Below are 27,530 nucleotides of genomic sequence, written 5' to 3'. Positions count from 1 at the left end.
CTGTGTTAATTGTCAAATGTTAAGTAGGGATATTAGCATAAAGGATTTTAGTATGTGTAATGTAGTAGATACGTCCTGATTGCTGATGGAACTAGAGCCAAGATGGGAGAAGTGTGAGAGAGAAGAGTGTTGGTTAGCGAGACAGTCCTGGGAGAGAGTCAGTGCTGCCAAGCGTTGCTGAAGCAAGAATGAGCTCTGTACCACAGTCCGTTGCAGAACCTAGAGGTATCCTTTAATGGTTCGGAGCCTACGGCTCCCCTCGTGACGGGCTTAGGAGAGTCCGGGGACCAGTTGGGTGTTGGGGCAAGTGTACCGCGGGCAGGCCCATATACAAGTCGAGAGGCTAGAAAGCCATCTGAAGTAATGATGCGGACCAGGGAAGCCGTGGGAACAGGAATCAGGAGAAAACAGGTGTCTAGACTCAGCTACTAGAAGGCTAATAGCCAGGGCAAGGGCTTGCAAAAGGAAAAGTACCCGAAAGACAGGAATATATAGAAAAAGTGGCCATGTCTGTCCCGAAGATTAAAAGACAAATGAAGTGTTTGTTGTTGTGTTGCAAAGAACCTCTCAGTGCGATGTGTTGCCCTGCTACATATACGACGGAGACCAGTGGTGGGGTGGCGGACATGTAGCACCCTGGGATCGAGTGGGTTAACCCGTCCAGTCGCCGGGCCAGTGGTGCAGATCCTCTGAGTCGTCACGGGGTGGCCTGACCCGGTTTCGTGACCCCTAGGCGTACAGAAAGGAGGGCGGTAGGAAGGATGGAGGTGGTGGAGGATGGGGGTGACGGTGAGGAAAGACTTTTATGATCGTGACGCCACCTGTGGTACGCGGCCAGGGATGGGCTGCCGCTGCGTGTGCTGATCTCTAGGGTTGATGGTGAAGGTTGCAGCCGGGATGGTGTCGCTCCTCACAGGCGGAGCGGGGTTACCCCGGGGAGGATAATGGAGGATGGACGGGGGTGGTGGTAGTCCCCGGCGGCGCCGCAGCGCTGGGCGACAGCAACGGCAAATGAGAGGCAGAGGCAGGGGTTTTAGGTCTTTTACTCACTGGTAGTTCAGGCGCTGCCCCAGAGTACCGATCTCTGCCACGATGGGCTCCAGCCGATCCCGGATAGTCAGCGGTCACCGCCAGTGCCCGTGAAAGTCTTTCTAGTGAAGTGTCCCTCGTTTGCTGTCCGGAACCCGGGCCGATCCTCCAGCTCCAAGCCACGGGCCCATGAAGAAAGAGGAAAGCTAAACTCCTGATGTCTGTGCGAGATGTTATCCAAGCCGTGCTCAGGAAAGTCTGCTCTAGAGAGATGGTTGCGCCTCCTTTTTACCCCAAGTGGTGCAGCCCCCCAGTGATTGTCCTGGCGACCGGGAAAGTCCCATGCTTCGTGATGGCTAACCACCCTGTGTGCCCTAGTCCACCCCCCCTGTGGGAAAGTACGCAACTGTTTTATGTGTGTGTTTTGTGAAGGCACCGACAGTTAACCCCCTCCTAACCTGGGATCGATATTACCCCTTAAAATAGCTGCAATACCCTGTGGCACCTGAAGCCCCAGGGGCGCCACAGACACATCACTGAAGACCTAAAAAAGTGTCGCACCCCTGGCCGTGGCGGTATACGAACACAAGTTTAGTTTAATAAAATAGAGAGGAGCAACAAATGCTTTCAATAAAAATGAATGGCACTGACCTTGGCAAACCTGTTGACGATGCGCCCAGTTGGAGTGGTATCAAAAAACTGCATAGGCACATGCAAGATATTTCTCAGGAGTTGTGTATGGAGCAACCTTGCTGCACGCACCGTACCGGCAGCACACAGAAAAGCACTGAGGAACACGAAAATACCTGACAAATACATGCAAATTGTTACTACCCAATAATCTACTACCATACAATACTGGAGTATAGGGGACGACTCCTTGCATATAGGAATAGTAGCCGCGGACAGCCATATATTTTCCCATATTGGCGATAAAGATGATAAAGGTTATACTGTGTGACAAAACTGTCTCCAATTTGCCAGAGCTTGAGCCCACCATTAAATTCTATGAGGCCCATATCCCCATATACAGCACATGGACAGGGCCTATCTACATGAAACCACCTGTATAAATAGTGGGGGCCAGCCTAACAGTAATGGATACAAGGAACATTGCTGTTGTTTCTTACCTTGTGTCACTCCCAGGGCTCCAAACACTCCGACCCGCATGTCTCTCTGCGACACCGGATAGGTCCTATTAAAATATTCCACAGAGTCCGACGTCCATTCACTGATCCAGATGTTCTGGCCGACAAAGGCTGCGTTTTGTAAAATGAAGGTCAGCAATATCGAGACAGAGTACCCCCATCCAATTGCTTGAAGGTACTTCATATAAAGAGAAAATTTCACCTGCAAAAAAATTAATGAGAAAAAATTACAATTCTGGGTCATTTTTTCTTAGAATTTTGCATTGTATTGTTCCTGTGTTATTCCTCCGATAAATTACTTAAAGGGATTGTCCACTACTAGGACAACCCCTTCTGATTCCAAATATTTCCACTAGGTAGAATAATAAAGCCTACATTCACCTCCTGTACCGGCACCCATCCAGCGGTGTCCGGGATCACAGTGCCGGAGCTCACGAGGGGTTGTGACATCTCACGAGAACCACGTCCAATCAGCAGCGGCTTCCTTTGGACCAAACAAGTTAGTGAACAGGAAGTGAGTGTTGTGGCTGCGCTCACTTCCTGTTGGTTGTTAGTTTGGTCCAAAGGAGGAGTGAAGAAAGCCAGTGCTGATTAGATGCGGGGCTCAAGTGAGTCCTGGCACCACTAGCCGTGGCGCCACTGGAAGGGTGCTGATTCAGGAGGTGACTATAGGCTTTATTATTTTACCTGGGGGAAACATGTGGAATCAGAAGGCGTTGTCCTAGTAGTGGACAACCCCTTTAACCATCCATTCCCCTTATCCAAGCAGTGTGTCCCTACATAGCACTGATTGGACAGTGTCAGAGTGTGACCCCACCCAGTTGTCCAATTATTCATATGTTTCTAGGAGGAGTAAAAGAAGAACGGCAGAACATGGAGTTATAAGAAAAGCTGGTCTATAACTTGCATATTATGAGGAATACAAATATTAAGCAATGTGGACATTTCAGGAAAGCAGCCAGATCCTCGTGAAGGGAAGCGCAGCACTCAGGCGCCATCCTGCTGAATTGTGTCATTGTACGTACTTGGCAACTTCACAGGAGGAAACCTTCTTACCAAAGGTTTGACCCCTTTTCAAGTCACTCCTTTTCCATACATCCTTCTCACCTCTTTCATACCTCCTTACTATGTGTTTGGATATCAGGTCAGGTCTCCATCATTGCGAGGAGCATGGTGGCATCATGTACAAAAAACCTTCTGTAAGTGCTAAGCCAAGGAGGTTTGGCAACTCTTCCGGGAATCCAGGAGGTTCCTCTTTTTAAGGAAGGCTCCCGAACATTCCAGGAGAGTCGGTATGCACATATTAACCCCAAAGGACCTGTACTTTAGGCGCTGATTGAAGGGCATAGGTATCTGTACCTTTCCGGTCTCCACTGTTTCTTTCTCAATAAGCTGTTGTCCTTTTGCAGTGGTCTTCTCGTCTGCCCCCTTCTCCTTCGTTACCTCCTTCAGTGACTTCCTTAAAGTGCCATTCATGCTATGAGACAGGTAAGAAGTATACAGTCAGGACCACAATCCAAGTCATGAAGTGTATTTCATTTTGACCGCCTTCAACTTGATCTCGAGCCATGGCGAGTCAATGGATAAGCGCTCAGTAGGACGATCGATCTTGTGCAACAATGTACATTACAGCAATTTCTGTATCCTATATCTACCAGCCTGACCTGCTAAGCTTCCGCTTATGGAGACTGTTCTCCCTCTTAAGGGTCGTCGTCACAATATCTTCTGCTGCTTCTGCGCCCTGTTCTACTGGATCTTCACCATCATCTTCCTCATTTGCATGGAGTAGCACTGCAAGAGGGACAATAGGAAAACCAGATGAATGGTGCAAACAGTAATGTCCACGAAGGAGAAAATTTATCATTTCATTTTCAATCTTGGAAAATCTCAATGTGATATTTGCAATATTTCCCAATCTCCGATCAGTTGCATGAAAGGGACCAAGTCAATCTAATAAATTGTCATATACTCTGCAACACCCCCCAAAAATTACCCCTATTATGTATGTATAATTGAAATTATAGACATCATATAGAAGAATAACATATATAATCCTATCTCAGTGTAGTGTACACAAATTACATTCAATAACATAATTTAAAGAGGACCTGTCACTTGCTCAAAAAATTGAGTTAAATACTTTCTAAATAAAATCCCACAGCTCTCCTGATTCTGTAACTGTTTTCCATTTTGAGCTGTGTCACTCCATTGCAGAGATATTCACATATTGCTTTTGGAGCACAATATGTGAAATCTCTGCTTGTAGTGCAATTGGTTGTTTCTTCAGAGTCTTCGCAGTGACAGTGCACTTTCTACCCTCCCTCGTCCCAGAATCTATCAATCACAGCTCAGCAGCTGATCTAGAAGACTCAGAAGACGCTACCGAGCTGTGATTGGAAAGGGAGGGGGGAAAGCGTGCTGCCCCTGAAAAGACTGTCAAGAAACACCTGTCATGATCGTCTCCTTGCATGTTGAGACCAAATAAATGATAAGGATCGGCACTCGTATATTTTTCTTTTCATTTTTCTTTTCTTTATTTTAAATCATCGTGCACAAAACACTAATAGTGTGACGCGTTTCGGTCAAAGGGACAACATGACCTTTTTCAAACTCAGCCTAGATTATACTAGACCTTACCACATATAAATACATCCTAGTGGTATACACAGACCAGTGACAGCCTTTGGAATGGAGCCTCTCATCTGGCTCTCTTCATTTAAATGGGTTTTATTTCTCTTGGCACTGAAGTTGTTAAGTGCCAGTTTTGCTATTGCAGCTTTTCCAAGCAGTTCCTTGCCGAGTGATCAGCTGCACTTACTTAGTAATGCCCTTCAGCTTTAAATAGTGGTGTATCCCAGCAATCTCTGCTGAAGATACAAAGTAATTTGTGTCCTGGCTGCCTTTCAGGAAGGTTTTGCAAGTCAAGTTCCTGTGCTCAGACTATATCCTTTTGGTTGTTTTTCCCCCTGCTTGTCTTTACTTCCCTAGTGTGTTGTTAGTGCAGCAGTGAGGCCTAGTGAACTCCCCCCGTCAATCATTAGTCAGAGTTACGATAGGGTCTGCCGAGGGTCCCTGATTCCTGTTTGGCAACAGTTGCGGAGACTGGATAGGGACTGATGAGGAGAGGATGGACAGCTGCAGGTGAGGTTAGGAGGTGCCCACCTACCCCTCTCACTAGTGCCAGGGCCTCTCGTTGTTTTTGTGTCCCCGGTGCCCCCCTTTTCGTGTGTTTTTTTGTTCTGCATCAAACGCACGGAGGTCTGAATGCAACTCGCCATGCTTGCTACACCCACTTGGCAAGCAGAGATTTTGTATATTGTGCTCCAAAAGAAACAAATGTGAATATCTATACAATGGAGTGACGTACAGCAAAACGGAAAAGAGCATTAGGATCAGGGGAAATCAGGAATTTTTACAAGGTATTTAACTCTATTTTTTGAGCAAGTGACAGGTTTCTTTAAAGAGGAGCTCTACCTGGTGGCTTTATTGGAAATGCTACTTGAAGGGTCTTCTCAAATATGAACCAACAAATGAAAGGATAGTAATACGCAAGCTTTTAATATTTTTCTGAACAAATACCAAACTGTGAAAGAACATTTCCAATCTACGCACATAATCTACATTGACTTTACCTGTCGGCTCCGAGTCCTTGGCATGGTCTTGCTTTGCGTATGTCCTGAGGAACTCTGCAAAAGCTCCATTGTTGGCCAATAGTGTTTTGTATGAGCCGGTCTCAGTTACGCTTCCGTTTACTATGACCACAATTTCATCTGTGTGCTTTAGAAAGCTTACGCCGTGAGTGACCAGGACGCGGGTCTGAGAAAAGATGGGATGTAAGAAATTTACAACCATGCAACTCTAGAAGATTGTACTACATCAGTCCTCCACTGCCGAATCTTAGATTAAAGTCTTGTAATGATCAATGAATGACAACATCCTGTGCTTAGGGGTGAATATTTTATCACCTCACTTAAAGGGGTTGTCCATTACTTCTACATTGATGGGCTATTCTTAGGATAGTTCATCAATGTCTAATCGGCTGAGGTCCGACATTGCGCACCCCCGCCGATCAGCTGTTCTCGGTCCCGGTGGCAGCAGCAGGCAGCCAGAAATGCTCAGTTCCGGAGCTGCCCGTCAACTCATAGCAACAGTGGCTGGGTACTGCACATCCGCCTCCTATTGATCTGAATGGGTGGTGGATGTGCAGTGCCGGGCCGTGGCCACTATCAGAAGACGGAGCAGCTCCGGAACTGAACATTTCCAGCTGCCTGCTGCAGCAGCTGGGACCGAGAGCAGCTGATTGGTGGGGGTGCTGGGTGTCGGACCCCGGACGATCAGACATTGATGACCTATCCTAAGGACATGCCATCAATGTAGAAGTAGTGGACAACCCCTTTAATTCTGCAAGTTAATTTTTATAGGGTTTATTGATCGTTCAAGTTGACTATTGGTTTATACGACAAAATAGTGTTGTTTTATCTCTGATTTACCTTTTTATTTAGTAAACCACTGGGTCCAACAACCTTCTCAAATATGTGTTTCCCAACATGAGCATCGACAGCCGAAAGAGGGTCATCGAGGATGTAGATATCTGTATTCTGATACACTGCCCGAGCCAGACTCACCCGCTGCTTCTGTCCTCCACTCAAGTTTATTCCCTATGAGATATCAAAAGAATGAAAGAACATAAAGATCGGTGAGCGTACCAAGGGCTCAGTCCCCCACCAAGCATAAAGATGATGCTACATCCCAGAAATGCAATATAAAATGTGAAAACACCTTTAAATGGTAACTAAACTTTTTTTTTAATTTAATTATCCTCCATGCATTGCAAAGTTATGAAAGTTGCTTCATTACCTTGTTTTGCTTCCTCTTCCAAACACTATGTCCAGTTCATGCTCCTTTGGAAGCTGCTTTCAATTACTGCCCAAAGATTTGTACACTACACTAAATCAATTTGTGTACAGGAATTTCCCTGTCTAAGTACAGAGTTGGAGAGTATAGAAGCTCAGGCAAGCAAAGTCCTGCAGACAAATTGTTTAAGATCTTTGCAGAGCAGCAGTTAAAAGCAGCTTCTAAAAGAGGATGAACTGGGTAAGTGAAACAGCACTGCAGCTTAGTGCTTGAAAGAGAATTAACTTTTATTACTGACATACAAATTACCTTTTCTCCAATCTCAGACATATCTCCTCCAGGCAACATCTGTAAATCGGGAAGCAGGGCACAGGCTTCGAGGACCCGTTGGTATCTTGTCTCGTCTAGTGGTGACCCAAACAAGATGTTATCTTTCAGTGTGGCATTCTGAATCCAGGCTTGCTGAGGAACATAGGCCACAGAACCCTGAAATACATGGTTATGTTTAAGGTTTACATTTATTGTCACTTTACATGAATATTCTCCCATCAGTAGAAGAGATAGGAGATGTGAGCAACGTTTTCATTATACCTTTATGTTGATGTGTCCTTTGATATGGTCCATTTCTCCAAGCATTGCAGAAACAAGAGAAGATTTTCCAGACCCAACCCCACCAACTACTGCAACCAGATGACCTTCCTTGATGTCTAGGTTGACACTACAAGAATGGAGATATGGACATCAGTGTATATTGTATTAATATCTGGATATTATAAGTAATTGTAGTCCTCTGTACTGATGATTCTGTATCTGCTGATCTATCAATGGGGGGAGTGTTAGCTATTGTCCAGACTTTTGTTTGACAAGGCTTCTCCTGTCTGGGCAATAGGGAACAAGATAAAGATTTATTGAAATCAAACAAAGTTTTATGTAGAATAGATAATAGTGACAAGTTTCTTATCTGGTGAGCTGGGAAGTAAGGGATTTATGTTTTAAAGGCCCAGTCACACTAAATAACATCGCTGCTAACGAACAACTTTTGTGACGTAACAGCGATGTTGCTAGTGATGTTGCTGTGTGTGACATCCAGCAACAACCTGGCCCCTGCTGTGAGGTTGTTGGTTGTTGCTGAATGTCCTGGGCCATTTTTTAGTTGTTGCTCTCCCGCTGTGAAGCGCACATCGCTGTGTGTGACAGCGACAGAGCAACAACTAAATGTGCAGGAAGCAGGAGCCCGGCTTCTGCGGAGGCTGGTAACCACGGTAAACATCGGGTAACCAAGAAGCCCTTACCTTGGTTACCCGATATTTACCTTCATTACCAGCGTCCCTGCTCTCAGCTGTCAGTGCCGGCTCCCTGCTCCCTGCACACGTAGCTGGAGTACACATCGGGTAATTAACCCGATGTGTACTGTGGCTAGGAGTGCAGGGAGCAGGGAGCCGGCACTGGCAGCGTGAGAGCGGCAGACGCTGGTAACGAAGGTAAATATCGGGTAACCAAGGGAAGGGCTTCTTGGATACCTGATGTTTACCGTGGTTACCAGCCTCCGCAGAAGCCGGCTCCTGCTGCCTGCACACGTAGCAGAGTACACATCGGGTAATTAACCCGATGTGTACTGTCGCTAGGTGTGCAGGGAGCCAGCGCTAAGCGGTGTGCGCTGGTAACCAAGGTAAATTTCGGGTTGGTTACCCGATATTTACCTTAGTTACCAGGCGCAGCATCGCTTCCACGCGGCGCTGCTGGCTGGGGGCTGGGACACTGGTTGCTGGTGAGCTCACCAGCAACTCGTGTAGCGACGCTCCAGCGATCCCTGCCAGGTCAGGTTGCTGGTGGGATCGCTGGAGCGTCGCAGTGTGACATCTCACCAGCAACCTCCTAGCAACTTACCAGCGATCCCTATCAGTTTGGATCGTTGTTGGGATCGCTGGTAAGTTGTTTAGTGTGACCGGGCCTTAAGGCTAGGGTGATAAGTGATTGTTTGAAGTATTACTATAAAAAGATAAATGTAATTATAGAAAATCAGACTTTTATATTTTACTCCTGAAAGGTGATTCTGACGTGTCTCCTCATATATATACTGTATATATGAGAATAAAGTCTTCAACAGGAGGAGATGAGTTCGGCCTCTTTGATTGGTAAATAAGAAATTCTCCTGTGAGGTGCAGACACATATTGGACAATGTGAAATTTATCCATACTACTATAGAAGAACATGTGCTGCACCAATAGGACACCTTGAAAATTTCCAAAATTCATGGTGGCCTTCTATAATGTAAAATTCATTTGAACACTTGTCCAAAGCACAACACTTAATTGTTCATTAATTTAGCTACATGAGCATGTGGACACTTTCGATATGGAGTACTAGGTCTCCACCAAAAACTCAGGTTTGATGGAGCAATCACTAGTTGAGTGCCGGTTTCTACCAACTTTTCTGGCCACCATGTTCTTGGTTTCGAACCACACATAGTAATATTAGGCATGAGTGCTGTAATTATCCTATTTACGACAACATTCTGGAACATAGAATAATGCCTTACTTCTTCACGGCTGGAGACGTTCCAGGCTCCCAGGTAAAAGTAGCTTCAGAAAACTGGATGGTGGCATCTGTAAATAGTAACAGACCTTTTACTTAGATTGTAAACCTCTGCATTGTTAAAAGGACCATGTCTTGGTATATGGTTTAAGATCTGATACATGGTATATGATCTGCAGGCAGCAGGTTATAAAGGAGGAGTAGCTGATCAAATTCCCTGATGTTTGTATACACATGAGTCCAGTGGGTGGTACTATTCAGTGATTGACAGTCTTCTCCGTATGACTGTGCATGTAGAGGTAGCTGTCAATCACTAGAAGGACCGCCCACTGGACTATACAGACAAACACCATGGATTTCAATGAATAAAATATAAGTTATACTGAATCTTTTTTAAAAAAAAAAAAAAAAACCCTATTTATCATTCTGCTCAATTGCATTCATGTGATCATTTGAACCCCATACAGTTTGCATATTGTTGGATGCATATTCCTTGTTTACACCAGAAAATGTGCAGCCAAAAAACGATTGTCGGGTGATCACTGCCGTGTTTATTCAAGTCAGTGATAGGGATTGAGTCAATTATTGACCCATTTAAAAGGGCCTTAAGCCACATATATCAACATGGATGATTTCTGTGTATGCCCCTGCTGTAATGCTGTAAAACAACTAGTGCATTTAGTGTATACAATGCTGCATTAGCGGAGTTTTGCTGAAATTATGATAATCTGAATTATTAGTTATTAATAAAGATAAGTGGATTGAGTCGGTTTGTGAATTTTAATAATTTGTGATTCGTTCTGGATGAATCTCCTAAAAACACCCATCGCCCTCTTACAGATAGAATAGTACAGAGAAGAAACAACATATGACCTTCTGCAGGCAAACTCATACTGTAATACTTATAGTTACCGCCCCCCCACACCCACACACCTTTCCTGTAGCTGGACTCGCTGATGATACATAGCCACTATAAAAGCCCAAGCAGGACATTTTGCTGGGAAAGTGGTTAGAAGAGAGGACATCAGAGCTCAGAGAGACATTCTGAAGAGAAGTAAATAGTATGGAGGAAAAAGGAATATAATGATGTAATTATAATTTGATATAGACAGAGATATGAGTAAGTGACCCTGTGTTAGGTACAAAAAGTGAATATTATTCAAGAAGCTACTCCCTTCCTAGTACAGAGTCACTTAATCATATCTCTGTCTATATCTGCTCGTGCTGCACCAAATATTTTCTGCACCAAAGTATTAGCATTTAAAGGCCACCCCACTGTTTATTTTAGCTCAATCTGTGATGATTTACAGAGGCACTGCACTCAATAGCCAGGTGCCTCATTTATATTATGGATACTAAAAGCAACAATGGCAAGGGACGACAAAGGAAATATTGAGGCCTTCACCCTGTTATTTGCCAGTATGAATGTAAGAGCCAGTAGTGGTTATCATCCGTTTACCCAAAGCCATAGATGTTGAGGTCATTTGGCTGTATTTGCTAGTAAGAGCTTGAAACTGGTAGGACACAGTCCTAGGAGGCCTCAGAGGGTTACACACATCTTTTCATGGCACATTGAGGCTTTTGTATACTTTTTATTCATGATGATTGTTTTTATGTTCAATCTATTTTTTTTTTGCAAACAAACAGATTAAAGGGAACCTGTCACCAGATTTGTCCCCTATAAGCTGCGGCCAGCGCTAGTAAGATCTTATATACAGCATTCTAGAATACTGTATACAAGAGCCCAAGCTGATCTGTATAAAAAAATCCAGCTTTTTTGATGCCCACCTAAGGGGTGGTTGGGCCTGATGGGTGTTGCTTGTTTTCCGGTGCCTCCTATCTTCTTTCAGTCGCCGGCCTCTTTCCCTGCTCCGTGTGGTTGACGAGTCCTACATCATCCATACCATGTCCTCCATTTTGCTCCTGCGTACGCGCACTTCTCTCTGCTCTGCTGAGGGCAGTGCAAAGTATTATAGCGCGCAGGTGTGGTGAAAGATCAGAAACGAATCCTGAAGCAGAATCCAATCACTCCAAGTCCTCAAATACTTGTCTGAGGTACCAGAATTTTTCGTAAAAAGTATCTCCATCCTACGAATATTAACCATCTTGTTATACCAATCCACCTTAGGGGAATCTGTGAGGATTTCCTAAATCTAGGGATTGTGCTGTTTCTATTTGTCTTAGTTAAAACTGTTATTTAAAGGGGTGGTTCACCCATATTTTTTATTGTCTAGATCGATATTATATTGAGAAACAATGTTTCTCTCAAATACCTTGTGTTGTCAATAGTGCCTGTGAGAGGCGCTATTGCAGACCACTGTTCCCTGTCCAGTGACGTACCCGTCCAATGCTGCCTCGTCACATCCGTGCAGCCGGCTACAGTCTTCTAGACTCTGAGCTGTGAGCGGTGTTTCATTACTGTCACAGCCCATTTGCTCCCCCCTCCTCCTCCCTCCTCCCTCCTAGCACAGCACGGTGCGTCTCCTGCTCCCCCCTCCCTCCTCGCAGAACGCTGCAAGCAAGAGACGTGCTGTGAGGGAGGAGGAGCAGGGAGCAGATGGGCTCAGAATGTAGCCGGCTGCACGGATGTGACGAGGCAGCATTGGACGGGTACGTCACTGGACGGGGAACAGCGGTCTGCAATAGCCCCTCTCACAGGCACTATTGACAACACAAGGTATTTGAGAGAAACATTGTTTCTCAATATAATATCGATCTAGACAATAAAAAATATGGGTGAACCACCCCTTTAATGTTTTTCATGCTTGTCTCTGCTGCCATCTACTGGTCAGACCTTTCGGCTCCTCTGTTTCCTTTGCGCCCCCCCTCCTCCTCCCTTCTAGCACGGCGCGTCTCCTGCTCCCCCCTCCCTCCTCCCTCTTCGCAGAACGCTGCAAGCAAGAGACGTGCTGTGAGGGAGGAGGATCAGGGAGCAGATGGGCTCAGAATGTAGCCGGCTGCACGGATGTAACGAGGCAGCATTGGACGGGTACGTCACTGGACGGGGAACAGCGGTCTGCAATAGCGCCTCTCACAGGCACTATTGACAACACAAGGTATTTGAGAGAAACATTGTTTCTCAATATAATATCGATCTAGACAATAAAAAATATGGGTGAACCACCCCTTTAATGTTTTTCATGCTTGTCTCTGCTGCCATCTACTGGTCAGACCTTTCGGCTCCTCTGTTTCTTTTGTCCAGCCCATGGGAGTGTCTGATGACCCTCTTGCATCACATCCTGGGATGTTCATTCCAAAGCAGAGTTTGTGAGAACAACATCCCATATTGGATTGGAGCTACTAGGAGCAAAGTCTTCTGACCACGTAGTAGCTTCAGAGGCAAGCATCACTGGAGAATTACAATGCCAAGTACTTGGATTACTGCACTCTGCATGTCCTAACCTTTGGAGAAAATAAACCACCATTGTTTCATCTCAGCATGTGCATGTTTCACTCTGGAGCGCTCTGGTCCTGTCTGCCCCACCTATAGGAAAAACGAAGGTAAGATTCTCACAACCTCTCACAACTATGCACCTTCCATCGCCTTTAAGTGGGGACAGAACAGTCAGAAGACTGCTTAAGAGCTCAATACCCCGGCTACAGATCCCTAAGAACCCTGTAACTTCCCATGTAATCTGCCTAGCAACAAGCCTTGTGCACTAGTCTGCCTGCACAGTGCATGCCTGGACAAGCCTAAGGGGAAGCTCTCCCATCTGCCACATCCTGTGTCACCTCTGCTTGCATTGTAAAGGGACAGTTTATGCACCTGCTGTTTCTCTCCTGCTATACGCCTTCTATAGACTTGCAGTACATTATACCTCATTACTGCACATCGCTGCACTGCGAACCCCAAGTTTTACTAAAGACACCTTGGGAATCTCATCAGGGAGTCCTTGCAGAGCTGCACAACGATTTTGGACCCCTATTCAAAAGTCAAGTTTCTTAAAGAGACAGTACACCTTAAATAAAAATGGCCGAAAAAGACCTCGAACAGTTCCTCACTGCTGAAACAGAGCAAATACAACCTGATACTGTCCATTATGAAGCCCAGGAGGCACAGCCCATGCTTTCAGCAGACCAAGTTGTCCGACCGAAGCGCTCTTCCAAACCCACGATAAAAGCCTCTGAAAACTATCACACTATGAAAGATGAGTCATGTGAACACCTGGAAGAACAGTGGGAACGAGTCACCTATTACATGTCAAGACTTGAATCCTCATCAGGCGATGCCGCATGCTTACAAGCCGCTCTGGAACGGCTGAACACAGCTCATGAAAGATACAAGAGACTGTCAACAAGGTACATTACCTTTCTAAAAGACTCTAAAATTGATGAAGCTCTTTCAGACCTGAGCAAGGCAGAAGAGGTGGACAAGGAAAGAGATGCCAAGGTGCAAGATGCCATAGACAAGGCCAAACACCGTATCTCTCACCAGCAAGAAACCAGATCACACCAATCAACCTCATCTAGACGTTCCTCTCGGTCATCTGGGTCATCATCCTCAAGAAGCTCAGCCCTGAGCGACAGGATACTAGAGGCCCGCATAAGAGCGGAAGAATCCAAGGTGAGACGTTCCTTCACAGAAAGAGAAGTAGAGGAAGAAGCCAAAAGGACAGAAGCAGAAGCCAAAAGGGCAGAAGCAGAAGCCCTTGCAAAAGCAGAAGCTGCTAAAGCGGAAGCCAAAAGGGCAGAAGCGGAGGCTCGGATAAAGATTCTTCGGTCACAGATGGAAGAGGAAGTTGCGCTAGCTAAAGTGAGACTACTTGAGCAAGCATTGATCCAAGGTCCTGATCCAGCTGACTCGCCACCAGTGGAAGCAGACAATCCAGTTGACCGCACAAGAGACTATGTACTGAATCAGTTACCTGTAGCAACCCCAGTTTGCAGTACAGTCCAAGCCGACAACACCAAAACCTCCAACTTACCTCTACCAGTGCCAGTGCCACCTAAAGCACCCGAGCAAATTAATAACAGTCACCAAGAGGTGCCCTCTCAAACACAGTCACCACGGCAAGATGGCAACCAAGTGTTTCCTGACCCACTTCCACAGCTCAAGCAGCGGTCATCAGAATCCACAGAGGCTAAACCACAGCTCAACCCTGCAGCAACGTCATTCTACCCAGGAACATCTCATCCATTCATGCCAGGCAGCCCATACGCCCCAGGGGCATCACGAGTCGTCGTGGCAACAAGTGGTGAGAAATCAGATATGTCTGAGTTTGCCAGGTTCATGGTGAGCAGAGAGCTAATCAACACTAGTCTCACGAAATTTGATGATCGTGCAGAGAGCTACAGGGCCTGGAAAGCAACTTTCAAGGCAGCCATCGCCAATCTCAACTTCACTGCGGAACAGGAGCTCGACCTCCTGATCAAGTGGTTGGGCCCAGGCTCTACAAACCGTATCAAGAGCCTCAGAACCGTCTATGTGGGACAAGCAGAAGCAGGTCTCGCTGCTGCATGGCAGAGACTGGAGCGCACCTTTGGCAGCGCAGAAGCAATAGAGAAAGCCCTATTCAAGAGACTGCAGGACATCCCAAAGATCAACCTTAAAGAAGTCCACAAGCTTCAAGACCTAAGTGATCTGCTCATGGAGCTGGAGCTCGCCAAAAGAGACCCTCGTCTGTCTGGGCTGTGCTACCTGAATACAGCCCATGGAGTGAACCCAATCGTGGTGAAGCTGCCATACAGTCTGCAGGAGAAATGGGCAACGTCAGTCTCAAGGTACAAAAGAATGAATGACGCCACCTTTCCCCCATTTATTCAGTTCTGCAAGTTCATCGACGAGCAGGCCCAGATGAGGAACGACCCCAGCCTCGACTTCCTAGAGTTCAACAGTTCGGCAGCTGCAACATCATCATCAAGGTATGAAGGTGCCATACACAAACGCAGAGACATTAAGAACACTGTGAGTGTTAGGAAGACTGAGCTACCATCACCTGCAGCACCCACAGATAAACAGTACACCATCTCATCACGAGATAAGTCTTTCAATCAAGAATGTCCCATCCATAAAAAAAACGCATTCACTGAACAAGTGCAGAGGGTTTAGATCCAAAACCCTACAGGAGCGCAAGAAAGTCCTCACAGAGCTTGGGATTTGTTTCAAATGCTGCGCATCACTTGAGCACATGGCCAAGGACTGTAAATCCATCGTCAAGTGTGAGGAGTGTCATAGTGAAAAACACGTTTCAGCCATGCACCCAACCCAGCTAGCTAGAGACACACCGGCTGCAGTCACCACCGCTCCCACTCCAAGTCATGGCGGGGAGTCCAAGAATCAGACTGACACCACCACAGCCGTCTCCTGCTCATGCTCAGAGGTATGTGGAGAGGGCCAAACGCAGAAATGTTGTGCCCAAATATGCCTCATCAAGGTTTATCCCGAGGGACATCCAGAAAAGGCAATGAAGGTGTATGCCATCATAGACGACCAAAGCAACCGGTCCCTGGCAGGAACCAAATTCTTTGAAGCCTTCGGAATTAATGGACCATCAGAACCCTACACCTTGAACACCTGCTCGGGTCGCATAGAGACTAGTGGCAGAAGAGCCCAGGGATTCATTGCTTCTCCTATCAATGGGAAGACTGAAATACCTCTACCAACGCTCGTTGAATGTGACCAAATACCCAGCCACAGGAATGAAATTCCTACCCCAGAAGCTGCATTTCATCAACCACACCTAAGACACCTCGCTAGTGTTATCCCACCTCTGGACAATAATGCAGAGATTCTACTCCTGCTCGGCAGAGACAATCTAAGGGTACACAAGGTGCGACAGCAGTGTAATGGGCCTGACTATGCACCATACGCCCAGAGACTGGACTTGGGATGGGTAGTCATAGGAAATGTGTGCGCTGACCGATCAGGAATTGATTCCTTCAAGACTTACGTGCATGGAGATGGACGCACAACCTGCTTAAAGCCATGTCCTCATCACTATGGAGTAAAAGAGAAGTCTCCAGACACAATACAGCTACCTGACATCGCTTCTTCTCTGCATATCGACAACTTGGGAAGATCAGTCTTTCACACCACCAAGGACGACGATAAAGTAGCCTTGTCAGTAGAGGACAGAGAATTCATCGGAATAATGGAAAGTGAGTTTTCTAAAGACAAAACTAACCACTCTCCATTACCCTCCCGATCTACCAGGGGAAGACTCCCAAACAACCGAGATCAAGCTCAGACCAGATTTAACTCTCTTCAGCGTTCCATGAACAGCAAGCCTGAAATGAGAGAACACAGCGTTGCCTTTATGGACAAAGAAGTCTGCAACAACCTAGCAGAACCTGTACCAACTGAACTGAATCCAGCAGATCACGCAACTAGACCTATGTCTATAAGTTCTTTTGCTAACTCTTCTTGGCTTACAGGTCCAGAGTTCCTGCTAAGACAGTCAGAAGAAGGTGTCCAGGAAGCCTTCAGCATCCTAGATCCAGACAATGATCCAGATGTCCGAGCTGAAGTCAATACCCTGGCCACCAGTGCAGAAAAAACTTCCAACCTCGGTTGCCAACGTTTTGAACGTTTCTCCAGCTGGATGAGGCTCGTCAGGACTGTCGCTAGGTTAGTGCATATCGCCAGATGCTGTCGTACTGACCTTAAAAACAAAAACTGTCATCGCTGGCATGTCTGCCACAAAGCCCTTTCTGCTGAGGACATCTCCCATAGCGAGTCCCTCATAATACGCCACCTCCAACAGAGTGAATTCTCCATAGAATGGAAGTGTTTATAGAACAAACAGCAGATTCCATTAAGAAGTCCTCTCGCCAATTTAAACCCAGTCATCGACAGTTTCGGCTTACTGAGAGTTGGCGGTCGTTTGAACCAGGCTCATCTTGGAGTTGCAGAACAAAATCCTCTCATCATTCCCAACAAACACCATGTTACAGTCTTGCTGATCCGACACCACCATGAAAAGACTGAACACCAAGGCAGGCAAATTACAGAAGGTGCTTTACGGTCTGCAGGCCTCTGGATTATTGGAATGAAGAGACGTATAGCACAAATACTACACGATTGTGTGCACTGTCGTAAAGCGAGAGGAAAACAACTGTACCAGCAAATGGCTGACTTGCCTACAGACAGACTTTCTACAGAGCCACCTTTCACCTACGTGGGCCTAGACATTTTCGGACCATGGATGGTGTCCACACGCAGAACTCGCGGAGGCCAAGCAAACAGCAAGCGGTGGGCTGTGTTATTCACCTGCATGAGTGTTCGAGCCGTTCACATTGAGGTCTTAGAGTCCATGGATACCTCCAGCCTAATCAACGCCTTGAGAAGGTTCCTTGCCATCAGAGGACCAGTGAAACAGGTCTGACCGTGGAAGCAACTTCGTCGGTGCATGTAGAGAACTGAACATCGACACCAAACCTATCCAAGATCAGCTGGCAGAGAAAGGTTGCACCTGGATCTTCAATCCCCCTCACAGTTCTCACATGGGAGGCTCCTGGGAGAGGATGATTGGGATTTCACGCAACATCTTGAACTCCATGCTAATGGACGTCAATTCCTCAAGACTCACACATGAGACTCTAGTCACTCTTTTAGCTGAAGTCTCAGCCATTATCAATTCAAGACCCCTTGTGCCGGTGACCATGGATCCAGAAACACCAACCATATTGACTCCTACTATTCTCATTACCCAAAAAACTGACAACGCGGTAATGCCCAGCGGAGAGTTCACCCAACACGAACACCTATCAAAAACACTGGAAACGGGTTCAATACTTGGCTGACTACTTCTGGAACCGATGGAGGAAGGAATACCTCACCATTCTTCAAGGAAGAAAGAAGTGGCGACATCCCAAGCCGAACCTCAAGGAAGGAGACCTAGTCCTCGTGAAAGATCAAACCACAGAAAGGACTGACTGGCCTATGGGACTGATTACTAGGATACTGCCTAGTCAGGACGGCAATGTTCGGAAGGTGGAGCTAAAGGTCATCAGGAAAGGTGAGACGAAGACCTTTGCAAGGCCAATCCACGAACTTGTTATGCTTTTGCCCATAGAAAGCGTCCCTACAGAATGAACGCTACCGGATCTGAACTTTGAGCCATCCTTCTTGTTTTGGACTCAATTGATCTTGTTTTTGCATTTAACATGCCTTTCCTTTCAGGTTGTATTATGGACTTGATAGTGAAATCCCCAAAGTGAATTTCAGATGGGGAGTGTGCTGTTTCTATTTGTCTTAGTTAAAACTGTTATTTAATGTTTTTCATGCTTGTCTCTGCTGCCATCTACTGGTCAGACCTTTCGGCTCCTCTGTTTCTTTTGTCCAGCCCATGGGAGTGTCTGATGACCCTCTTGCATCACATCCTGGTGTGTTCATTTCCAAACCAGAGTCTGTGAGAACAACATCCCTTATTGGAGCTTCTAGGAGCAAAGTCTTTTGACCACGTAGTAGCTTCAGAGAAAAGCATCACTCGAGAATCTCAATGCCAAGTACTTGGATTACTGCACTCTGCATGTCCTAACCTTTGGAGAAAATAAACCACGATTGTTTCATCTCAGCATGTGCATGTTTCACTCTGGAGTGCTCTGGTCCTGTCTGCCCCACCTATAGGAAAAACGAAGGTAAGATTCTCACAACCTCTCACAACTACGCACCTTCCATCGCCTTTAAGTGGGGACAGAACAGGGATCACTATGCTAGCAGATGTTAAACAAAAGCAAAGAATCTTTCTTTTGATGCCCTATTGACAAAGGTAAATAAAGAGGAGAGCAATCTGAGGAACCCCCTGAATCCTATTCCCTGTAATCAGGTAATAATTCAGAAATATTTCCTCCCAGAAAGGCTTGATCTTACTACGTTGCCACCAGCGATGGAGCATAGAGCTTGTGTCTTTCTTGCAACTCCAACAATGGTCAAAATCAGTTGGGAACATCGCATGAAGCTTGGAAGGGTAATGACATCCCCTTAAAAAGGATATAATCACTTTTTCCTGTTTTGAACAAGTAATAGACAGTTTATGAGTAGACAGGAATCCTTTTTCCCATTCTGGTGGAGATAAAACCTCTTCCAGCTCCTTTTCCCAAGGGCTTTTGGAAACCCCATTATTAATGGTGATTTTAATTTTTTGACAAATTCCGATCCTAAATATATTTTAGAAAAATCTCATCTTTAGTAAGTAATATAAAAATGCCGCTAATGCTAAAGTTTATATAGTGTTAATTTATTTGCAACTACTGAGCTATAGAGATGAGCTAATAGGTTCGCCACCCGACCCTGGTTTCCCGTGACTGCCAGATGAGAGTCCTGTGAACCGCCTTGAATTTACCGGCAGCCCTGGCTCCACTTTTGATTAGCCAGCCTGGAATGATATCATGTGTGTTATACCACAAAGATGGCGGGTCAACAAATTATAAGAAGAGCCTGAGATTCCGGCAGGTAGGAAATGATTCACAGGTTTCCAATCTGACGTTGACAGACTACAGATGCGGTCGCTGGACCAAAGTTATCCCAATCGATTTGCTCATACCGGGATATTAGACTTTACACCCTTATAACAGGAGATTGATGCTCTTACCAACATCAGGATCATTGCCAATGGCAGAGTTATCCAAGTCGTCTCCTCCCAAGTATTTCTCCAGCCGGGCACAAGATACGTTAGTCTGGAAAGAGTCATTAGAAAATAATTATACGAGTCCTGGTTGTACACAGGGGCGAAACTACAATAGGTGCGGAGCCTGCAATCACACCCAGGCCCTGGATCCCTAAGGGGCCCCAAAAGTCCCTATGGCCTATAAGAAAAGACCGATACTATTAAAGACTTGCAAGTTGCAACTATTGGGGGCTCCATTGGAGATTTTGCACTGGGGCCCACAAGCTTCAAGTTACGCTACTGGTTGTACATATAGATATACACACACATATATACGTATATATAAACAGTATATTATCGTAGTCAGTAAGGATGACATTGCACCCTGATAATCAGGAGCGGACAGATTGATCATTGCAATCTTATTGAGGTTGTCCCCCTCAGTAAGAGGTACAGAGGGTCCGCTAGTAACTGTTACGTCCTTACCTATATTCTGTACATAGATGATTTTAGGTCTTATACACACCTGCACCATGTTGGAAATCAGCATAGGCAGCATGGAGAGGGGGAAGCGCAGGATATTAAACAAAGAGATGGATGTGAAGGCTTTCTCTGCATTCAGCACATTTTCTGGACTAACTACCACGTACACAGCAAAACTTGCAACCGATACCTGCAAAAAAAGGTAACTCAATGAGTATAGAAGGTGACTGTGTGTTATACACAGGGAAAACTCATCAAAACCGTCCAAAAGAAAAATTGCCCATAATAACCAATCAGAACTCGACTTTCATTTCTTACATTGCTCCGGTAAAATGAAAGCTGCTTTGTGATTGATTGCTATGGGCAACCAAGAGCGTTTTGATTTTAGACAATTCTGATAAATCTGCTCAAACTGATTCTTGTTTCACCCCCAATGAACATATTTGTCATTATCAGAGTGCACATTTATAAAGCGGGCTCAGGAGCCGAAGGAGGAGAAGACATAAAATAAGGCGAAAATTAATTTAAAATAATTTTTAAACATATTAAAAAAAATAATAATAATAATGTTTGCATAAAACTTTTTTCCATTTCAAAAACATAAAAATTAAGAAAAAATAAATAAATAAATGAAAAAGAAGATATAAAAACACCATAACTGGTATTGCTGCATCTATAAAAGGCCACTAAAAAAAAATAATGTAAAATTAATTATTCTCTACGATTATCCCAAAAAAGCAATTAAAAGCAACCACAAATCATATGTATACTAAAATTGTATCATTAAAAACAAAAGGTCACCATAAAAAAAAAAAAAACACAACAAATCCGCACACATTTATATACAGAAAAATAAAAAAGTATGGGTCTCAAAGTGGTGTCAACAATTTTGTATTTTTAGGCCACTAACATAAAAAAATGAATAAATATACAAAAATAAAAAAGTTTGGGATCACCATAATCACCTGCAGAAACATACTGCCAGGTCATTATTAGACTCCCTCGAAAAAAAAGAACACCAGTAAAGAAAACCCAAAAACTGATGGCGGAAATGTGAGGTTTATTCACTATTTGGAAGTTATTTCCCCATTTTTGAGTACATTATATGGTAAAGTGAATCAGGAATCTGGTTGGTTGCTATGGGCAACGCACTGATTTTTATTCTTTGGATGAGTTTTGATATCTAGTCCTCGTTTATTAAAAGTGTCCTTTTTCCCATAGCAACCAATCAGAGCTCAGCTTTAGTTTCCAAAACTGCTCTGGAAAAATGAAAGCTGCGTTCTGATTGGTTGCTAAGGGCCAAAAAGGCCTAATATTTCTAGGAAACACAACTCGTGGCAATAACATGGCGCCTGTGACTGGTTCTTACCAGGAATGGGGCGCAGGTGAAAATGAACAGGGATACGGAGAACAGATAGGCGAAGTGTAACATGTCCTTCAACTCCTTCTCACGAATTCCCTGCACCTGTTTCTCAAACGAAGGTTCCCAAGCAAATAACTTCAAGATCTGGAACAAAAACATGACGTAAAGTTAAGCAAACATGGCCGACATGACGGAGGGGAGCAGATACAGACAGAAAGTAGCTAAGCCAGATATAAGTCCTCACCTTTATGCCGTTCAGAATCTCACTCATTATTTTCAGACGTTTATCTTTGTTTTTCATGTTTTTCATCTGCAAAACATAACAGGGTATATGGACTTCATGTGTAAATGGAGCGGCCATTGAACCTAGCACTGATCCCGTTTTCAATTAGAGAACCTCAGCTCTCCCGATGGGTAATATTTGTCTTTGTCTGATTATTTGGGGAAATATTTAGATAAATGTTCTTCCCCTCAAAAAAGATATCTTCACCAGCTGAAAACACTTGAACACATAACAGGGCCAGCTATTATTTCCTAATAACAAAGCCACAGGGTCCCCATAACAGCATAGCCAAAGTGTCCCCATAACAGGACAGCCATAGTGCCCCATAGCAGTGTAGCCAAAGTGTCTCCATAATGGAACAGCCACAGTGCCCCATAACAGTATAGCAAAGGTATCCTCATAATGGGACAACCACAGTGTGCCATAACAATATAGCCACAGTGTCCCCATAATGGGACAGCCACAATGCCCCATAACAGCATAGCCAAAGTGTCCCTGTGGCGCCCTGGACAAGCCAGGTCGTCACAGAACTATACCAACACACCCCACACCCCGGTTAGGCACACCTAAGTCAAACACAAAAAACCTTGTTGCCTTCCTCCAGGGGCTGATGTCCACACCAGGGGGTGGGCCAGGCGGTTGGTCCCGCCCACCAAGGAGTTCACAGTCATGGAGGCGGGAAAAGGAGTCAGATTAGTTTTGAGTTTTGAAGTGGAGGTAGTGGAGAGGAGACTGACCGTGTCCGGGTGTGTGGCCCGGGCACATACAGCAAGGTTGGCAGACGGTGGTGACCGTCTCCAGGAGAGGCTGATTGAAGCAAACCGTAAGGACCGTGGACGGGCGGTGGCCCGACGGTACCGGATCGGAGAGCAAAGAGAAGCCAGCACCATCCGGCAGGGCTTACGGACCCCGACCAGGCTAGGAGTCACCGTAAAACTGGTCAAATCCGTTAGTGAAGGGAACCTCCGGGGTTTCACAGCAGTCAAGACCCAATTGAAGGCAACAGATCACACCATAAAGGGAAACACAGTCACCGCCAAGGCTACAGTTCCCAGGGCCAGAGCCTGCGGGCAAAAGGGGCTCCTTCAGCACCCATCCAAGCTGGGGAGCAGGTTACCGGTGGGAAGCCATTGGAACCGTAACACGACACAGGTTCAGGGAAAGGCAGTCACCATCAACCTACCGAGACGAGAACAACCGCAGCCGTCTGTGGGACCCGTCCATCCAGCCATTTGTTTCACCAGAGACTCCGTGTGAATTACTGGCTGAGTGAGTACCACCGTGCCGTGCGCCCGCGACCCTGCACCCCACCAGGCCCCGTAACCCGCCTGCCATCCCTAACCCTCACCGGGGCCCCGGGACAACTAACTCCCTACCCACGGAGGGGAGAACCAACATCCAAGCTGCTCCCTGTCATCGCTCCCAGGATCCCCGTCCAGAGCAGCGGTGGTGTCACCAATCTCACCACAACCGTGGGTGGCGTCACGGACAATATCCCTAAACCACACCACTCCCCCCTTTCACTCACGGGCGAGGAACGCCGCTCGAGTCCCCGGGATCCGGCTCACCGCTCGAGCCACCACCGAGCAGCAGCAGCAGTAGCTGGACCCGAGCAGTGGGTGAGCGCAGCGTCCCCTCCTCCGCCCGCGACATCCCCATAATGAGACAGCCACAGTGTCTCATAACAATATAGCCACAGTGTCCCCATAATGAGACAGCCACAGTGTCCCATAACAGCATAGCCAAAGTGTTCCCATAACAGGACAGCCACAGTGTCCTATAACAATATAGCCACAGTGTCCCCATAATGGGACAGCCACAATGCCCCATAACAGCATAGCCAAAGTGTCCCCATAATGAGACAGCTACAGTACCCCATAACAGTATAGCCAAAGTGTCCCCATAATGAGACAGCCACAGTGCCCCATAACAGTATAGCCAAAGTGTTCCCATAATAGGACACCCACAGTGTCCCATAACAATATAGCCACAGTGCCCCCATAATGGGACTGCCACAATGCCCTATAACAGCATAGCCAAAGTGTCCCCATAATGGGACAGCCACAGTGCCCCATAACAGTATAGCTAAAGTGTCCCCATAACGGGACAGCCACAGTATACCTATACTGGGACAGCCACAGTGCCCCATAACAGTATAGCCACAGTTTCCCCATAATGGGACAGCCACAGTGTCCCATAAAAGTATAGCCACAGTGCACCAAAACAGTATAGCCACAGTGTCCCCACCATAGCGGGACAGCCACAGTGCACCATAACAGTATAGCCACAGTGCACCATAACAGTATAGCCATACCTCCCAACTTTTCAAGAAAGGAAAGAGGGACAAAGTATGCGGCGCGCGCAGCGCGCCGCGGCAAATTTTAACCACGCCCCTAGCCACACCCCCTAGCCACACCCATTTGGCAGTAAGGGTCATTCAGCAGATGCCCCGGACTGTTCAGTCATATTCATAGCAGTCAGAATTTTTTTATATTTCTGTGTCACTATATGACATGCTGCTTATTTGTGCCTATCAATCTGTGTTCACACGCTGCATAAATTCTGTTTCTTTTTGTTTCTCTCTGCACCAAACTACACAATAACAATCTTCTCTGTTTTTTCCATTTTTGCTGCATTTTTTCTGCCTTTTCTCCATTATTTAATGCGTTTTTGGTTCAGATGTGAATCTGCGTTTTTAAGTGTTTTTATTGTAGAGAAGCTTTTTCCTGCATTTTTTAAGCTCCACATAGAAACCTCCAGAGAAACACCCCCCCCCCCCCCCCCGAAAACCGCAGAATTCAGCGGCGTCTTTTCATGGAATCACATCCACTTTACTTGGACAATTAAACACAGCAGAATAAATGTGCAAAGAAACAGCAGAAAAAAATGCAGCATTTACACTACATGTGAATATGGACTAATTGTCCAAGCAAAGTGGATGAGACGTCCTGAAATCTCCGCTCCTGGTGCGTGGAAAGACGCCGCTGAACTGTGCGGATTTGGTGTTTCTGTCTTTATAAGCTTCAGGATTCACATCAGCAACAAACATGTATCAAATAAGGGGGACAATGCATAAAAAATACCGCAAACACGCAATAATCAGAGAACATTGTTATTGCACTTGTGGCGCGGACACCTGCAGAAAAAATGCCGCATTTACGCTATGTGTGAACACGGCCTCAGTGATCCATTTTTCTTACATTTTTTATGGGTTTTAATAAAGAAAAATAATAAATTGCGCCTTTTTTTTCCCGCCATTTACCGATCCCCATAAATAATCTGATCGCTGTGTTGTTCAGGTCATTACGATTACAGGGACACCAAATATGTCCATGTTATTTGCTGATTTGTGATGTTTATTATTTTTATAAAAAAGTGCAATAAAATTACTTTATTCTATATTTTTTTTATTATTTTTAGTAACTTTATTAGAAAAAAAAAAATCCTCTTTCCTCTCCCTCTAGAATATAGGAGATAGAGTCACTGCTGTGTACAATGTAGCTGTGTCCTGTGTAATCTGCTGTGTAAGAGGCTGCATTGTAGGTTCATTTATGTGAAATCCTCCCTCTGACATCATCAATCCTAGTGGCTCAACAGCTTGAGCAGCTAGGAAAGCCAGGAGGTTGCTGGACACAAGTTTTGAACGTTGCTGGTTTGAATCCAAGGTGGTGAAGATAAAAAAAAAAAATAAAAAAATTGTATTTGTATTTTTTTCCTCATTTCTTTAAAGTAGTTTTATGGGAACAAACGAATCTGACTCTTTCACCAACATTGAGATACAGTATTTATCTATCTATCTATCTATCTATCTCTATCCCTCTATCTATTTATCTATGATTCTATCTCTCTATCTATCTATCTATGATTCTATCTATCTATGATTCTATCTATCTATGATTCTATCTCTATCTATCTATTATCTGTCGTGTATCTATATATCCCTCTATCATCCATCCATCCCACTATCATCCATCCCTCCCTCTATCCCTCCCTCTATCTCTCCATTCATCCCTCCATTCATCCCTCCATCATCCATCCATCCATCCCTCTATCCCTCCATTCATCCCTCTATCATCCATGCATCCATCCCTCCCTCTATCCCTCCATTCATCCCTCTATCCCTCCATTCATCCCTCCTTCTATCCCTCCATTCATCCCTCTATCATTCATCCATCCCTGCCTCTATCGCTCCATTCATCCCTCCCTCTATCCCTCCATTCAACCCTCTATCATCCATCCATCCCTCTATCCCTCCTTTCATCCCTCTATCCCTCCATTCATCCCTCTATCATCCATCCATCCCTCTATCCCTCCTTTCATCCCTCTATCCCTCCATTCATCCCTCTATCATCCATCCCTCCCTCTATCCCTCCTTTCATCCCTCTATCCCTCCATTCATCCCTCTATCATCCATCCATCCATCCCTCCCTCTATCCCTCTATTCATCCCTCCATTCATCCCTCTATCATCCATCCATCCATCCCTCTATCCCTCCATTCATCCCTCTATCATCCATCCATCCCTCCCTCTATCCCTCTATCCCTCCATTCATCCCTCCTTCTATCCCTCCATTCATTCCTCCATTCATCCCTCTATCATCCATCCAACCCTCCCTCTATCCCTCCATTCATCCCTCTATCATCCATCCATCTCTCCCTTTATCCCTCCTTTCATCCCTCTATCCCTCCATTCATCCCTCTATCATCCATCCATCCCTCCATCTATCCCTCCATTCATCCCTCTATCATCCATCCATCCCTCCCTCTATCCCTCCTTTCATCCCTCTATCCCTCCATTCATCCCTCTATCATCCATCCATCCCTCCCTCTATCCCTCCTTTCATCCCTCTATCCCTCCATTCATCCCTCTATCATCCATCCATCCCTCCCTCTATCCCTCCATTCATCCCTCCATTCATCCCTCTATCATCCATCCATCCATCCCTCTATCCCTCCATTCATCCCTCTATCATCCATCCATCCCTCCCTCTATCCCTCCTTTCATCCCTCTATCCCTCCATTCATCCCTCTATCATCCATCCATCCCTCCCTCTATCCCTCCATTCATCCCTCTATCATCCATCCATCCCTCCCTCTATCCCTCCTTTCATCCCTCTATCCCTCCATTCATCCCTCTATCATCCATCCATCCCTCCCTCTATCCCTCCTTTCATCCCTCTATCCCTCCATTCATCCCTCTATCATCCATCCATCCCTCCCTCTATCCCTCCATTCATCCCTCCATTCATCCCTCTATCATCCATCCATCCCTCCCTCTATCCCTCCTT

At 45.7% G+C, this 27,530-nt stretch overlaps 1 protein-coding gene across 1 annotated transcript in view; it reads right to left on the bottom strand.

Moving 5' to 3' along the window:
* The window catches only part of ABCC2 (ATP binding cassette subfamily C member 2), a 71,003-nt gene that overhangs the window by 16,574 nt on the left and 26,899 nt on the right, over nt 1-27,530 (bottom strand). Inside the window, exons 11-23 of the mRNA XM_075348427.1 lie at nt 22,205-22,270; nt 21,967-22,104; nt 20,641-20,787; nt 20,100-20,184; nt 9,572-9,638; nt 7,623-7,749; nt 7,341-7,517; nt 6,668-6,835; nt 5,810-5,993; nt 3,842-3,968; nt 3,537-3,654; nt 2,160-2,379; nt 1,681-1,835 (exon numbers count right to left, since the gene is read on the bottom strand). Coding sequence (XP_075204542.1) covers nt 1,681-1,835; nt 2,160-2,379; nt 3,537-3,654; nt 3,842-3,968; nt 5,810-5,993; nt 6,668-6,835; nt 7,341-7,517; nt 7,623-7,749; nt 9,572-9,638; nt 20,100-20,184; nt 20,641-20,787; nt 21,967-22,104; nt 22,205-22,270 — 1,779 coding nt within the window. The remainder of the gene's footprint in view (nt 1-1,680; nt 1,836-2,159; nt 2,380-3,536; nt 3,655-3,841; nt 3,969-5,809; nt 5,994-6,667; nt 6,836-7,340; nt 7,518-7,622; nt 7,750-9,571; nt 9,639-20,099; nt 20,185-20,640; nt 20,788-21,966; nt 22,105-22,204; nt 22,271-27,530) is intronic.

The sequence above is a fragment of the Anomaloglossus baeobatrachus genome, chromosome 5 (genome assembly GCF_048569485.1).
Source record: "Anomaloglossus baeobatrachus isolate aAnoBae1 chromosome 5, aAnoBae1.hap1, whole genome shotgun sequence".
NCBI lineage: Eukaryota > Metazoa > Chordata > Amphibia > Anura > Aromobatidae > Anomaloglossus > Anomaloglossus baeobatrachus.
Note: the sequence above shows the minus strand (reverse complement) of the source record. Positions and strands in the feature narration are given on the sequence as shown.